We start from the raw sequence: 14769 nt of genomic DNA on the forward strand, positions 1-14769 counted from the left end.
GCCCATAACCTGTTGGGCGGAGTTATCACACAGTGGAAAAAGGAGCAGAAGCTAAATAATGAACTTGAATGTAATGTATTTTAAACAAGAATGACGATATTAAACATTTTCTAAAGACTTCTATGGTGTGTTGATTCCACACATGTTGCTTTCTCAACACTCTAGACCAATGGTTTCCAACCTTGTCGTAGATTACTTGTGCGTCATCCATCAATCACGTAACGCAAAAAATTGCATTTTTGGACCCATTCCCCTGCTAGTGTAAAAAAACTGTAACGTTGGAAGAAACATCCCTCCCCCAAATTAAGTAACAGATGGGGTGATACCCTCGTGTAATAGCTTAGTTAATTAAACAAAATCAGATTTTTAGTGAGTTTTTTTCTTTTTGTTACTTTATTCTGGTGTATTCACAATTTTTAAATTAACCATAAAAAAAATTACATAATATTTTGTGTAAAGAAAAGCATTCCCATGCAGCAATCAAATTCAAAGATTCTGATAATCGGATCCTCAGCATGGTTTTCGATGAACTTTCATCAGAAGTGTTTTTCATCCAGCCATCTTCATGGTCCACCATAAATGTGTATCTTTCCAAAAATGTTTCTTTGGCCTTAGATGTCTTATCATCATGAAACTGATTATTCTATTTTACATAACATGTGATGTTTCATATGTTACGCAACAAAATTGATTATTTTTGCAAGAGGTTCGGCTGTGTTTTTAATGTATTTATAAAATTGCGACCAATTATCAACTCTGAAGATGGAGTGGATGCAGTCAGTCGTATTTTCCGTCAATTTATTTGAAACGAATTGGGTTTGTGAGGAGTTAAAGTGGTATTGAAGGGATTTGTTATTTGCCTCAAAATAGTCCTTAGTTTTGGCAAACATCTATTCATTCGACGAAAATTTCTTCACAGTGAGCATCCTTATAATTTCTGAGCACACCAAATAATCCCTGAGATCCTGGTCTGAATCGTACGGTGGGTGAAGAAACAATTCATTACTTAATGTGTGTATTTTGTTCATTGTTTTCATTGATTTGTGACTCAAGAACTCGTTGTTGTTTTTGGTCAAATGTGATGCGATATCAGCACCGACACCACCGTTAGCAACAACACCGGCACCACCGGCAATGCATCGTCAGCAATGACACCATCGACACAAATCGCTTTTTTTATGGAAATATTTGTGAACGATACGAGTAAAATTTTCCTTTGATATATTTTGAGTGTCAGCTTTCTTGATCAACTTCACTTGACGATTATTTTTCATTATTTTGTAAATTTTTAATATTTTATTCGGTAACCTCTTTTGGATGAACACAGAGGGTCACTGTCTTTAGTGTTTATTTTACCACGTTTTAACTTAACATATCAGTACTTTAATAATAATTACGGTGAGGTAGTATCAGAAAACTCCTCATCAAGCCTAGTTTTTTGCCTTGTTTGCTTATATAAAATAACAAAAAGGATTAATTTCTATTTGTGCTATCTATGTGCTAGGCCAAACAATTATCAGCCCGCCTATTATCTCCTTTGAATGTAGTAACGCAGTACAAGATCGCCAAACGCCAAACTCCAAAGATAAAAATAATGTACTTACCTCTTCCTCGAGTCCTCGTTGCTCAAGAATATCAATGCATTTTTTAACAAAGGCAAATCCTACGTCGTCGAGCGTGCTATCTTCACTACATTTCGTTGATAATGTTAAATTGATCTGTTTGTAATGGTTATCTTTATTAAAATAGATACTCTATTTACAGTAATATTAGTGATTACTTACTGATTCTTTGCCATCCATTGCATCTATCCATGCTTTAATATCTTCTTCACTGAGTGCCTGGAATGTATATGTAATTGTGTTCTTTTCATTAAAAGTAACATCAAAACAATAACGTTTTTCAAATTCTGATAACTTTTTTGTGCAAGAAGCAACCGTTAATGTTTCGGGAATGGTTTGTTGCTGCGTTAAAAAAAAGAAAAAATATCAGGTCTATATAACATACACAAAACAAATTTTGTTTTATACTTACTGCTCGTCCGGACATTTGGTTGTATTGTAACATGGAAAACTCCTTGGTTTGTTTTTTGTACGTGCAATAAAATTTTGACCACGTAATGACGGTAAATTCTATGACAAATAAATGTAAATAAACAGATGATGACGTTTTATACGTTTTTATATAATTTAGTAAAGAGTGTTAAGAACATTCCATCATCAAACACATATAAATCCAATAGAACATCGATTCTCTGAAGTTGATTAATTATTAAATTTCACTTATTATTTTCTTTTAATAAGAAGAAGATTATTCTTTTTTAGTTGATGCTATTACTGCAGTCAGTTTAGAAATTGCTTAATCTTTAACAAGTTTGGCAATCTGCAACGATATTGTGTACCGCGCTGGTGATATCATGTGCGAAGGTTGTTTTAACCCTATTCTAGGCAACCGGCTACCCGGATAGCCAGATCGATTTTGATTGCTTATGGCTCTACCAAACGCGTGCGTAGCTACCCGGGTAGCCAAATCAATTTTGATTGCTTATTCCTCTGATTCTAGGAATCCGATTGACTTGAATTTTAAATATGTGTGTAAACCACAACCATCTTTTTGTGGAATATTTCGTAGATTTTTTTTAGTGTAATACACCAATTTTTTTAATTATTTTTGCAATCTATTCCAGTCAACCGGTCTACCCGTGTAACTGCGACTTTAGAGGCTTATAAGTTTTGTACGCATTCAAATAGCGATGCAATATTCTGATCTAATTCTGAAAAAAATGTATAAACCGATGTAATTTCTACAACTGTGCATAGAATGGTTCAATTCGTTACCATTTTTAAATTAAAGGTTTTTAAAATTGACAGATTTTGTTTTTGAAAAAAAAATTACAATACGTAACATTTTTTTCAGCAATTTACAAAATTATCACATCAAAAAGGTACATTACAGAGAACTGTACATTACATGTCTAACATATTTTTTTAGATTTATTCTATTGGTAGGTTATGTTAATTATACATTGGAAAGAGACTGAATTTAAACATTGTGTGTTATTTTTTTATGTTGGTGTCTTTCTATTCAGAACGTCAGAATCTACGTTGGCGTGATGTACAGATAGGTGAACGCACGTTTGAAGTCGTCCCACAATTCACCTATCTTGGGTCAAAGGTCAGCAACGACAACAGCATGGAAGCTGAGTTGCGCGAGTTATTTTTCTTTCTTCGATGCTAGAAAGAAGTGGACCTTTCGAGTGCTAGAAACCAACTAACTTTATTTTCCATTATTGTTACCAACGCTTAATGTGACCGGTCGGCTAACGGTATCGATATGCATATATCGATCAGCCTATCGATACCCAAGTTATTCAACCCGCCGCATCAGCAGTTTGATGCCGATGTGCTAACTTGCGCAAGGATGCTGGCTGCCAACCGGTCATTCTACAGCCTGAAAAATCAGTTCACCTCAAAGAACCTGTCGCGACGGACAAAGCTGGGACTATATAGTACCCATATAGTTCCAGTACTCACATACGCCTCTGAGACATGGACAATGTCCAAATCTGACGAAACCCTCTTAGCCGCGTTCGAGAGGAAGATGCTCAGAAGGATACTTGGCCCCGTCTCTTTAGGCCGTCCACAAGGACAGAGGAGGCGTGGTAGGCCCAAATTGAGGTGGCAAGATGGCGTGGAGGAGTCCGCCATTAAGGCCGGGATAAGACCGTGAGCGGTTTCGGACACTCTTGAGGCAGGCCAAGACCGCAAAGCGGTTGTAGTGCCGGATAAGTAAGTAAACAGTGTTGGTTTAATTTTAAATTTCTGTAGTTTGAATTGTACAGTCATGTGAAAGGGTAATTATGCCTGCCTGGTATACTGGATGTGTCAGAGTTTTATTAAGGCCGGGCTACATTGATCGTACTCCGTAGTATAATTTTTATAGTATAAATGGACAAAAATGTTGCCCAGCCCTTTGTTTGCTTTGACCATTTGTCCAACAACTAACGGCCTACTTTGTTGCAATGTATGGACGTTTATCAACATTTTAAACGGCATACAAGTAGCATGGTCGAAACTTGATGACACCAAGTATGAATAATTTTGACACATAAATTATACCGACATCTAGCTTGCGCTGGTCGTCGCCAGATGCGCTAGTGAAAATAAAAATTACACTAGCGAGTACGATTAATGTCTCCCAGCCTTTAAACACTTCAAATTGTTCACTAGACATTATTGTTGAAGTTTAAGGCCGGGCTACAATGATCGTACTCGCAAGTATAATTTCGATTTTCACTAGTGCATCTGGCGGCGGCTAACCGAAGCATTTTGCCAAACAATTTGAGGCTGCTCCAAAAATACGTTATTTTTAAATGTTTTTCACTTTAACTGGACTGGGAAAGCTTTGTAATTGATACATAAATATGTTGTGCAAGTATTTCAGCCGTTTTCGCATAAAAAAACGGTGAAAAAAACTAATTAATTTTGAGATCCGCCACGACCATTCCCCCGACGACCAAAAAAAGCTTCCACCACCCGCCGCCAATTGCGCTAGTGAAAATCGAAATTACACTTGCGAGTACGATCAATGTAGCCCGGCCTTTACAATTGATTTAAGTATGCGATGAAATACCGGTGTACAATTGATCGTAGGATTCTATGAAATAGTGTTAACAGAATGTAGTTAGTAAAATTTTAATTCCTCTTTCAACCACCAAACAGCAAAGGTGTTTTAGCTCTTTTAAAAGGTTATGGGCCTAAAATAACCCAGTGCTAATCAAGCCTAGAAGATTCTTTAAGTCATTAGAGAAAATCATCACGATGGGAGATGAAGAGAAGTTCCTCAAGATTAAGCCTTTTGATGGAACGGGTTTCAATAATTTGAAGTTCAGAATATTGTCGTTCTTCAGGGTGGCCACTCGAATCAGGATTGTAAATTCTCGGTTTTTTTTCCCGGTTTTTTCCCGGATTTTTTTTTTTTGAGTTTTCCCGGTTCACTATGCTTCGATACTTCAATTCCAAATTATTATATCATACGTTTTCAAAACTCGTTATCTAAAGGATGGTAAGTAATAGTGATGGGAATAGTTCTGAAAATTGAGGAACGGAACGAACCTGCCAATCTGGAGAAAAAGAACGGAACGCGGAACGCAGGTTCGAGATGACCTGCCATAGTTACGCTTTTTCAGTTGCTCACTTTATATATGGTTAACTTGAAAGTATTCATCGAATATTGTGTAATATATTTTTTGTGCAGTAATCACACAGTTTCAATTAAACAAAGCTAAATATTAGTTTACTGAATGTGTAAAACTATTCTTGTACTACCATAAAAACGCGTAACTTAAGTAGCCCGCTATACAGTTCCTTTTTCATTAAAAGGTTAATGCATTTTGTTTTTGTTTTTACTAAAATTAATCATTATTCCCTTTTATACTTCTAAATAAAGAAGTGAATCAGAAATTTGTTGGAACGCATATGAAGTTTTGAAGCAAAATCAAAAAGCTTACAAGTTTAATTGACTTGTTAAATTTCGTATGGATTAATTTACACTACATTGATTGAATTAATATTTCTTAATAGAAGCAGATAGAATCGAATAACAGTGGTTTATATAAAATACATAGACTGTTAAGTTGTTTCTGTAAGGTTGACATTATACTGTACGATGAACTACCGGTGTGAAAGTGTCCAGTAGTGCACTATAATTGTCGTTAAGAATAGCGCTGTTTCACGGCGTTAAATAAATTATTGCGGAAGGCTAAACGTGTCATGCACCTTAAATATTTAGTTTCATCTCAGATAAAAATTCAAACGAGTTGTTGGCACGATAACGACCTCGTGCATTTTGACAGGCGAATGTTTACAAAACATCAAGCTGTATAGGATAGCTCGAATAGTTAGACCTATAAACACCAGATGGCGGCACCTGTTAGATAAGGACAAAAAGATATTCCCAAATACGAGACAGATATATGATCAAAAGTAGGACCAATTAGGACAAAGTTCGGCAGCGGTCGCTAAACAGGGTCAAGTGCGGTCAAGACGGATCAGCTGTTCGAGGATAGGCGCCATCCAAAAAGTTAGCGGCAGTAGCAAAATATAAAGCAGAAAGAACAGACTAATTTTTAAACTGTGCAATAAAGCCAAAATAAGCCAGTTCTAGAAAAGTCTACCCAGCTACTCATATACTGTTACACACGTAACAACACGAGTTCATTGGAGACACATGCACATCGAAGCATCTTAGCACCCAAATCATAGCAATTCATTGACTACCACAATGCAGTCCAAATAACGCTCCTATACTGTTAACATCCATATGGCAGAAGAAAAACATTTCATTCATTGCGCTTATCGTTAGTGCAGGATTGTCTCTTTAAATTTTGGCGATTAGCTTCCCACCAATCACAAATCTCTATCCTTCTCTGGCTTCACGGCTCAGGTGTTGTACCGTTATCTCTTTGACTGAGAGAGTATGGCTTGCGCTGTTATCACTCACATAGACAGAATGTCTGTGTGTCCATACTATAAAGAAGCAAAAGAGAAGAGAACGCCGTTCTTTCCCGGTACGAAAAAAACGCTGAGAGAAACAGGTTCAGATTTTACCTGCTTCCTTTGTACGTACCAAATCGACCCATCGTATGAAAGAGAACAGATGCGAGAAACAGGTTCAGATTTTACCTGCTTCCTTTGTACGTACCAAATCGGCCCAGCGTATGAAAGAGAGCAGATGATCGTGCATTCCAGACTGGATCGAAAAGAACGCTGAGAGAAACAGGTTTAAATTGAACCTGGCTGATTTGTTTACAGCAAACCGACTCATCAATACAAAGAGAGTAGAATGTCGTGCGTTCTAGGCCGGATCATAATAAGCACTGAGAGCAACCGACCCAGCGCAGATCGCCGAGAACGCTGAGAGCAGCTGGTTCAGATCGGATCGATAAGATCGTTGATAACAGTCGGTTCAGGTCGGATCACACAGAACAGTGGGAGCAACAGGTTCAGTTTGAACCTGCTTGTGTTAAAAATAAGGATCGCCCTACCAACGGGTCGGAGTCGCTTATGCTTTCTCGCACCTACCGGAGTCGTTGCACTCACTGAACCTACTTGTACCTTTCGGGTCGACCCGAACGACTCCGAGTCGCTTACGGATGGCTCCGACCCGATAGGTTCGGGTCGACCCATTGGTACCCATCGCCCATGTACTAGTACCATATGTGAGAAACGGAAAATGTTGTCCATACACATTGGTGTGATGTTGATGTTGATGTTGTAATTTGGGAACAATATACGAAACATCCCATTAATTGAAAATACACTTGGTACGATGGTAAACAGTGATAGCAAAAGGTTGTGATAATTTCGGGGTTTTTTTTGAGAATTTCCCGGGTTTTCCCGGTTTTTCCTGGAAAAATAAAATTCCCGGCTAATTCCCTGTTTTCCCGGTTGAGTGGCCACCCTGGTGTTCGTCCTTCGTAGACCTTCCTTTTGTTTCCTCGTTTCCTGCCTCTATTTCTTTCCTTTCCTTGTTTCCTTCTCTCTTTGTCACTGTAATGCCCATATGTCCTGACCAAAATTTTCCTTATCTAGGATTAAACTAGCCGGATTAAAATTTAACAATTAATTTGAACTCAATTTCTGCTTTAGGGTTTAGCTACATAAGGTTTAGGTGTAAGTTTTTGTTGTACAGCCCTCGTGGCAAACAATTTGAATAAAAATAATTATAATAATTATAATTATTATCCGACACGCTTTCTCCTGGATGTTTTTTAAATAAGACGATTCATCGAACATACAAGTATCGAAACTTTGATTTTCCCAAGCAATGATTAAGTTGTATGAATTGTTTGTGTTGTGAGTTTGATTACACATTGGACGAACAATGTTTCAGAAACACAAACATTATTGCTGGTTATAAGAGATTAAACTCGTTGAGCTTTAAGATTTGTTCGTTATGTATAAAACTTGTAACAAGGGGTAATCGTTATAAAGGGTTTCACATTGATAAATGAACAACAATAAGAAACAAAGGAGAAATAGTTTTAACAATTTTATAATGCTTCTTGTGCTTCACGTTAATGTTTATTTTGAAAAACAAGAGCATTAACCTGAAACCCTCTATAATACTTTTTCGTTTGACTCGCATAATTGGCCTTATAGGCTATCAAATATAAGCACTATCTAGCAAAAATCCAATAACAACTGTCACACAAACAAACCTCCTGCTAAAAGCTTAAAATTATTTAAATGGTAATCTTTCTGATGTAAAACAGGTTATTAAAACATTCTGAATAAAATCTAAATATCTAAAATTATAGCACAGAAACAAAATGGTGTAATTTTTAATTCTGTATAGACTAAGTTATTAACTTAGTATCTTTAAGTCTCATCGATGATTACCTCATTGTCATTATTTAGTTCGCAGTTAATATAATCCCAGAAAATCGATGTTTTACAGTAGTTAAATTAATGCAACTTACTTTTTTCCATTAGATACAGATAACCTTGCTTTGCGTATTCACTGTCGGGTTTTAATTTACTGTCCATGTATTTATTTTTCAATTCCTGGGCTTTTTGTCGAGTTTCATCAAAATTTTCGCGAGTCTTGAAAGAATGTATCATTAGTATCACCTAATACATAAAATCGATGTACTGTGGAACACCGCTTATCTGGCCTCATCGGGATTTTATCTCCCCCGGATACTCTTTTACAACAGATCATATGTCCATATGTTTTTACACTGATTTGAAGTTGTTCAATTCCAGAGATTGTTGTATTGATTTTGAATAAAATATGTAAAAATGTAGTCAGTTTTTGTATTCTGAATAATTATACCGATTAAAAAAGGCTTTTATTTTGTTGGATGAGATTATGTTTGTTTAACTAGAATAAAGATATAAGTGAGTAGGGTAAAGGGTGGGGGGGACGGAGGGTTATGAAAATGTTTTTCAACGTAAGGAACATATAGCATTTAATTTTTTTTAGTACATTACGAGACTAACAAATGTTTCAGGAAAATAATTCTAATGAGTTGTGTTTTCAGCGTTTTTCGTCATAATATTATGATCTTATGAACTTTTCATTCATACCTTCTCCTCTGCACATCATGTCACTTTCGTATTGAATTGTCATTTTCGAGTAACACGAATAAAATTTACCCGTATAAACGGCGTTCCACTGTATTTCGTATATGTGTATAATACCTACTTTCTGAACCTTTAGTTGAAGATCAGATAAATATTCCTTGGCATCTTCAGCAACCTCATGTCCAAGGTGATAGAAGACAAGCCAATCTGATATGAATCCTAAAATAGTATACAAAAAATAATATTTGACCGTCACATTTTTTACATATTATACTCACTTAGTATTATTTCCACAAATTCAAATTTTATTCGTTCTTGCACTTCTTGGATGCTTAAAACGTAGCTCAAAGATTCGCGTAAATATTCTCTTTCCAACATTCCCAAAGAAGCATCGGCCTAAAATTAAGAGAAAGGTTATACATAAAAACGTTGAAAATGTTTATATTATTCAATTAGCATTTTGTTGTTTTTCTTAACGGGAAACCGGTACGGTTCGCTTCACGCATAGCAAAATCTCTCACTTGCTTCATTCTCTCCAAAATCTCTCAATTTAACCATAGGGGAAAGTGGGGCAAAATGGCACTGTTAAGGATATTGCTGTGTATCTCAAATCGATGATTTCACGTCTTATTCATGAAACGAAAATAGTAATAGTAAGCGTTTTGTGAAACAATTAAGTAAATTGCAACAATTCAGTAATTTTTCTTCTCAATTAAGTATATATACAGCATAGTTTTAATAATGCAAAACAAATATATTGTAGCGACCTATGCTTACACCACAGCCTCAACATTTTTGCTCCTGTCAAAACCTACCAGCCATTTAGCTCCAAGCTGGAACGACCATTTTGCCCCTAGTGAAACATTTTACAAAGTTGGCCGTTTGTGATAAAAAACTGTACATTAAATTGAAATGACAACTATTTTTTCCACGTTAAACATAAATGATTGTCAAGTGTCATGTGAATGATACACATCCTTTTTTCTCTAATTATGTTCTGAGCTCTTACGATAGCTTATTTTCGAGACGGTCAAAAAACATTCTTGTAACCAATTATTTGGAACTACTCAACGACCAGTTCAACAAACAGCTAGAAGCGCCACTAGCAGATATTGTCATGCTACTGCTTCCTAGCATAAAAGAAACACAAAAGGCTATCCGTCGGCTGAAAAATAACAAGGCACCCGTAACCCACGGAATCGCGGCTGACCTGTTCAAGAATGGAGGTGCACGACTAGAAAACGAGATTCATCAAATTGTTACTGAGGTGTGGGATAGCGAAACGATGCTCCGTGATTGAAATCTCGGCATCATCTACCCCGTATACAAGAAGGGAGACAGGTTGGACTGCAACAACTACAGGGGTATTATGGTGTTGAATACCGCCTATAAAATATTCTCCCTGATCCTTCAAGATCGCCTTGTCCCGCACGTCGAAGAGATAGTCGTAAGCTATCAAAGAGGATTCCGAAACGGAAAATCAACCACTGATCAGAACTTCACCATGCGGCAGATCTTGGAGAAGATGGCAGAATACAGAAACGACACATACCATCTCTTCATAGACTTTAAAGCCGCTTATGATAGCATAGCCAGGGTAAAACTGTACGACGATATGAGCTCATTTGGAATCCCGGCCAAACTGATAAGGCTAGTTAGAATGACTATGACCAACGTCACATGCCAGGTGAGGGTGGATGGAAAACTCTCAGGACCTTTTGTTACCACCAAAGGTCTGCGCCAGGGAGACGGGCTTGCCTGTCTCCTATTCAACCTGGCACTAGAGAGGGCCATCCGCGACTCGAGGGTGGAGACTACGGGAACCATCTTCTATAAGTCAACCCAGATCCTGGCATACGCTGATGATATAGACATCATTGTTCTGCGGCTCTCCTATGTAGCAGAAGCCTACCAAGGGATCGAGCAGGCGGCAGAGAACCTCGGATTGCAGATAAACGAGGCAAAGACCAAACTGATGGTGGCAACATCAGCGGGCCTACCAACAAATAATCAGAATCTACGTAGGCGTGACGTGCAGATAGGTGAACGCACTTTTGAAGTCGTCCCACAATTCACCTATCTTGGGTCAAAGGTCAGCAACGACAATAGCATGGAAGCTGAGTTGCGCGCAAGGGTGCTGGCTGCCAACCGGTCATTCTATAGCCTGAAAAATCAGTTCACCTCAAAGAACCGCGACGAACGGAGCTGGGACTATATTGTACCTATATAGTTCCGGTACTCACATACGCCTCTGAGACATGGACACTGTCCAAATCTGACGAAACCCTCTTAGTCGCGTTCGAGAGGAAGATGCTCAGAAGGATACTTGGCCCCGTACGTGTGGAAGGACAATGGAGGAGCCACTATAATGACGAGCTATACGAGATGTACGGCGACTTCACTGTCGTACAGCGTATCAACACTGTCTCACAGCTCGCCAGGCTCCGGTGGACTGGCCTTGTTGTACGCATGGAAACTGACGACCCAGTCCGTAAAGTCTCTTTAGGTCGTCCACAAGGACAGAGGAGGCGTGTTAGCCCCAAATTGAGGTGGCAATAAGGCGTGGAGGCATCCGTCATTAAAGCCGGGATGGCAGACGAAGGCGCGAGGCCGCGAGCGGTTTCGGACACTCCTGAGGCAGACCGCAAAGCGGTTGTAGCGCCGGATAAATAAGTAAGTAAGCCAATCTCCATAGAAATCTTCATTCATTATTGTTGTGCACGCAGCCAGTTCAGTATAACCGCGACTCGATGCTGTCGTGCAACTGACAGCACCCGACGTCTGAAAGGCCGTTAAGGGCTTGGGGAGCGATCGGGCTACCGAATGTAGGGCATTCGATCATTGGCTACGATCCGACACACACAACAGTCCCGTTCACGCATATCTTTATTATATTAGAATATAAGTTGTTCATACCAAAGAGCCGCGTCTGTCCCTAATCCCTCAATTGTGCACCTTGTCCGAAACACAAAAATTATGGCGACCAAAATCAGAGTCATAAGACCATCTGTAGTTTATCTAATTGAAAATTGGTAGGGGAAGGTAGGTAAAGACGGACACGTTAAGGGAAATGGTAAAAATCTAGGGATATATAAGTGCAAAGACCATGAAAATGTGCATACATTATTTTACACTCATGTTTTATCAGAAAATGTTTTAAAACTTTTAAGTTTCCATCGATTTTTGCGTTTTTTTCATGAATGAAAAACATTTTTTTTTTGTGCAGTTTTGAAATGTTCGGGTAAGACGGACACCTGATATGGGAAAGATGGACACCATGAAGGGTAAGATGGACACCTGTAGAAAAGGTTAGAAAGTGAAGAGTTTTACAATATTTTAACAAATTCTATCGCTTTCCACGTCCTGGTACGTTTATAAACCAATTCTTGGTCTATTGCAACGGCGATTCATACAGCCATGAATTTAGGAATTGTAAACGGCACTTGTAATATATCGTAGAATGCAGCATCTAAAGCATTATTGACATATCGGGCACTTACAGCTGACGTTGCTCTAGCTTACAGAACAAAAGTCTAGAACTTCCTTTTAGGAAATTACTCCGCAAAAAGTCCACGAGCCCAGTATTCATGAGGGACTTGTTAACAGTTTAATCCATTTTCCACCATGTCAAAATTCTACATTTGATGTTTGTAATCCAATAGAATTTCTCATCTATCCCTGAACAATGTCGTATAAATGCCTCATCTTTTTATTGCTTAAAGTTGTCCAAGTCGTTTGAAGATATTGGATTTAGTGAAGCGCCTCATCAGCGTCGAGCGAGTAATAGCATAACGCATGACTGCTATTTTGACCGGTGTTTCATTTATCGCTTATTTATTACTTTTTCTAGTTACTGATTAATTTATAGCATCGGAATACCCTTATTAAAGATATTTGAAGAAATATATTCTTCACCAATTGATATAAGATGTAAAAAATCAATAAATTCGGTGTCCATTTTTCCCTACAACAAAGTGTCCGTCTTTCCCGCTTTGATGTCAGAATGTTTAAACCACCAGAAAACAATATTTTGTATTGCTTTTATTCTCGTTCTTTTGCCAGTTTTTTCATTAATGATCACGACAACCCATTCATGAAATAAAACTGCCGGAAATATAAACAATACAAGTTGTAGAGCTTAAGATCGGCAGTAGTCAAATTAGATCCACAAGGGTGCACATGATTGAAAATTTGTTTTCTTCGTGGATTTAATCAATTTTATATATATTATGCCAAAAATGTTCTCAAATGTGTTGTTTTACCTTCAGTTTGGATTCTACATTGTTGAATTACTCAAAAATTACCTTTTTCATGCATTTATGAGAAGTGTCCATCTTACCCGCAGTGTCCGTCTTTACCTACCTTCCCCTACATTGGTCATGGCAGCATGCCTGATGGAAACCTGATTCCTGAGATCGTTTGTAACATTCTATCAAAATTAACACGTGTTTTTGCTGACGTCTGATTTCATCTGATTTCTAAACGTTTTGCAGAAATATAATGTGCTATCTTTAGTATACCTAACGATGGGTTCGACCTTTTCCAAAACAATATGTCAAAAAGTGTGATTGAAAGTGTGTGTGATTCCTGTTGGCTGAATGATTTTGTTAATTTTTCTGTTTAATTTCTATTCTAAGTTACTTTCTTATAGAAATTGCTTAATTCGCGAAGTGCCTTGATTGATGGCTTAACAATAAAAAAGTAACGTTATCTAACATACGAGTATGAGTACGAGTATGATTTTGTATGAGGTTGAAACTAAACCGTGAGTTGTTTCTTTTAAAATTTGTTCATTTTTTTGCTAACAAATTTAATCATCGAAAAGAATATAACATAACTTTGATTGATTATTTTACCATTTTACTAAAATTTTGCAGAATTGAAAGCTCAGTTTAATTAAAATAACCATGTTTGATTTTCCTTCCTAGTTATAACTACAACAGTTTTTGTATTTTTTTATCTTTTGTATGCATACATGCATAGAGAGCAGGTAGAATAAAACCGACAAGGTTTTATAATGGTGCTGATCTGACAATTCATAGAGAAACCTGCGAAGTTGAAAATCTCTTCATATTTCAGAAGACCGGAATTGACTGACGTGTACTATAGAAGCAGAAATACTTCTACAAATAAACTTTGGCTAAAGCGGTCGCGGGCCAAACCATCAGACCTCGGGCCACATTTGACCCGCGGGCAATCAGTTTGACATCTCTGGTCTAGGATAAATCCCCATCTTTAATGAGTGCGGTCAATTTCAGCCCAACAACAGGACTGTGACTGAAGGAGAAAGGTGTCCTGTCGTTACTGCAGCCACAGTTCGAAATAGACGTCGATCCATTTCGTCTTGATATTTTGTTTCGTTTAGATATTTTTTGTGTATTATTTTTTAATATGTAGTGTATTATTTATTGTTTATATATTCATTGTATATATGTAAATTTTGTTTATATATTGATTAGATGTATGAACACCAAACTTAGAACAAATATGAAGCAAATTGTATGTTTTCGTTGTTTCATTTTAGATCCTTCCATGCAAAATATGCCAACACAGTTTGTTGCAGAAGCAGGACATGAATCCGATGATCAATACTTCAACGAAATTATCGAAGAGGCATCAGAAGGCAGTATATCAGAAGAGGAAAACGCGAGGGTATCAATGTTCCGGGACATGAGTATGA

General features: G+C 37.5%; 1 protein-coding gene across 1 annotated transcript in view; it reads right to left on the reverse strand.

Moving 5' to 3' along the window:
• Positions 1-14769, reverse strand: part of LOC120960095 (rho GTPase-activating protein Graf) — a 179686-nt gene that overhangs the window by 49767 nt on the left and 115150 nt on the right. The window contains exons 4-9 of the mRNA XM_049605223.1: positions 9368-9485; positions 9211-9308; positions 8483-8606; positions 2035-2132; positions 1785-1964; positions 1605-1718 (exon numbers count right to left, since the gene is read on the reverse strand). Of these exons, the coding sequence (XP_049461180.1) occupies positions 1605-1718; positions 1785-1964; positions 2035-2132; positions 8483-8606; positions 9211-9308; positions 9368-9485 (732 nt within the window). The remainder of the gene's footprint in view (positions 1-1604; positions 1719-1784; positions 1965-2034; positions 2133-8482; positions 8607-9210; positions 9309-9367; positions 9486-14769) is intronic.

The sequence above is a fragment of the Anopheles coluzzii genome, chromosome 2, assembly GCF_943734685.1.
Source record: "Anopheles coluzzii chromosome 2, AcolN3, whole genome shotgun sequence".
Classification (NCBI taxonomy): domain Eukaryota; kingdom Metazoa; phylum Arthropoda; class Insecta; order Diptera; family Culicidae; genus Anopheles; species Anopheles coluzzii.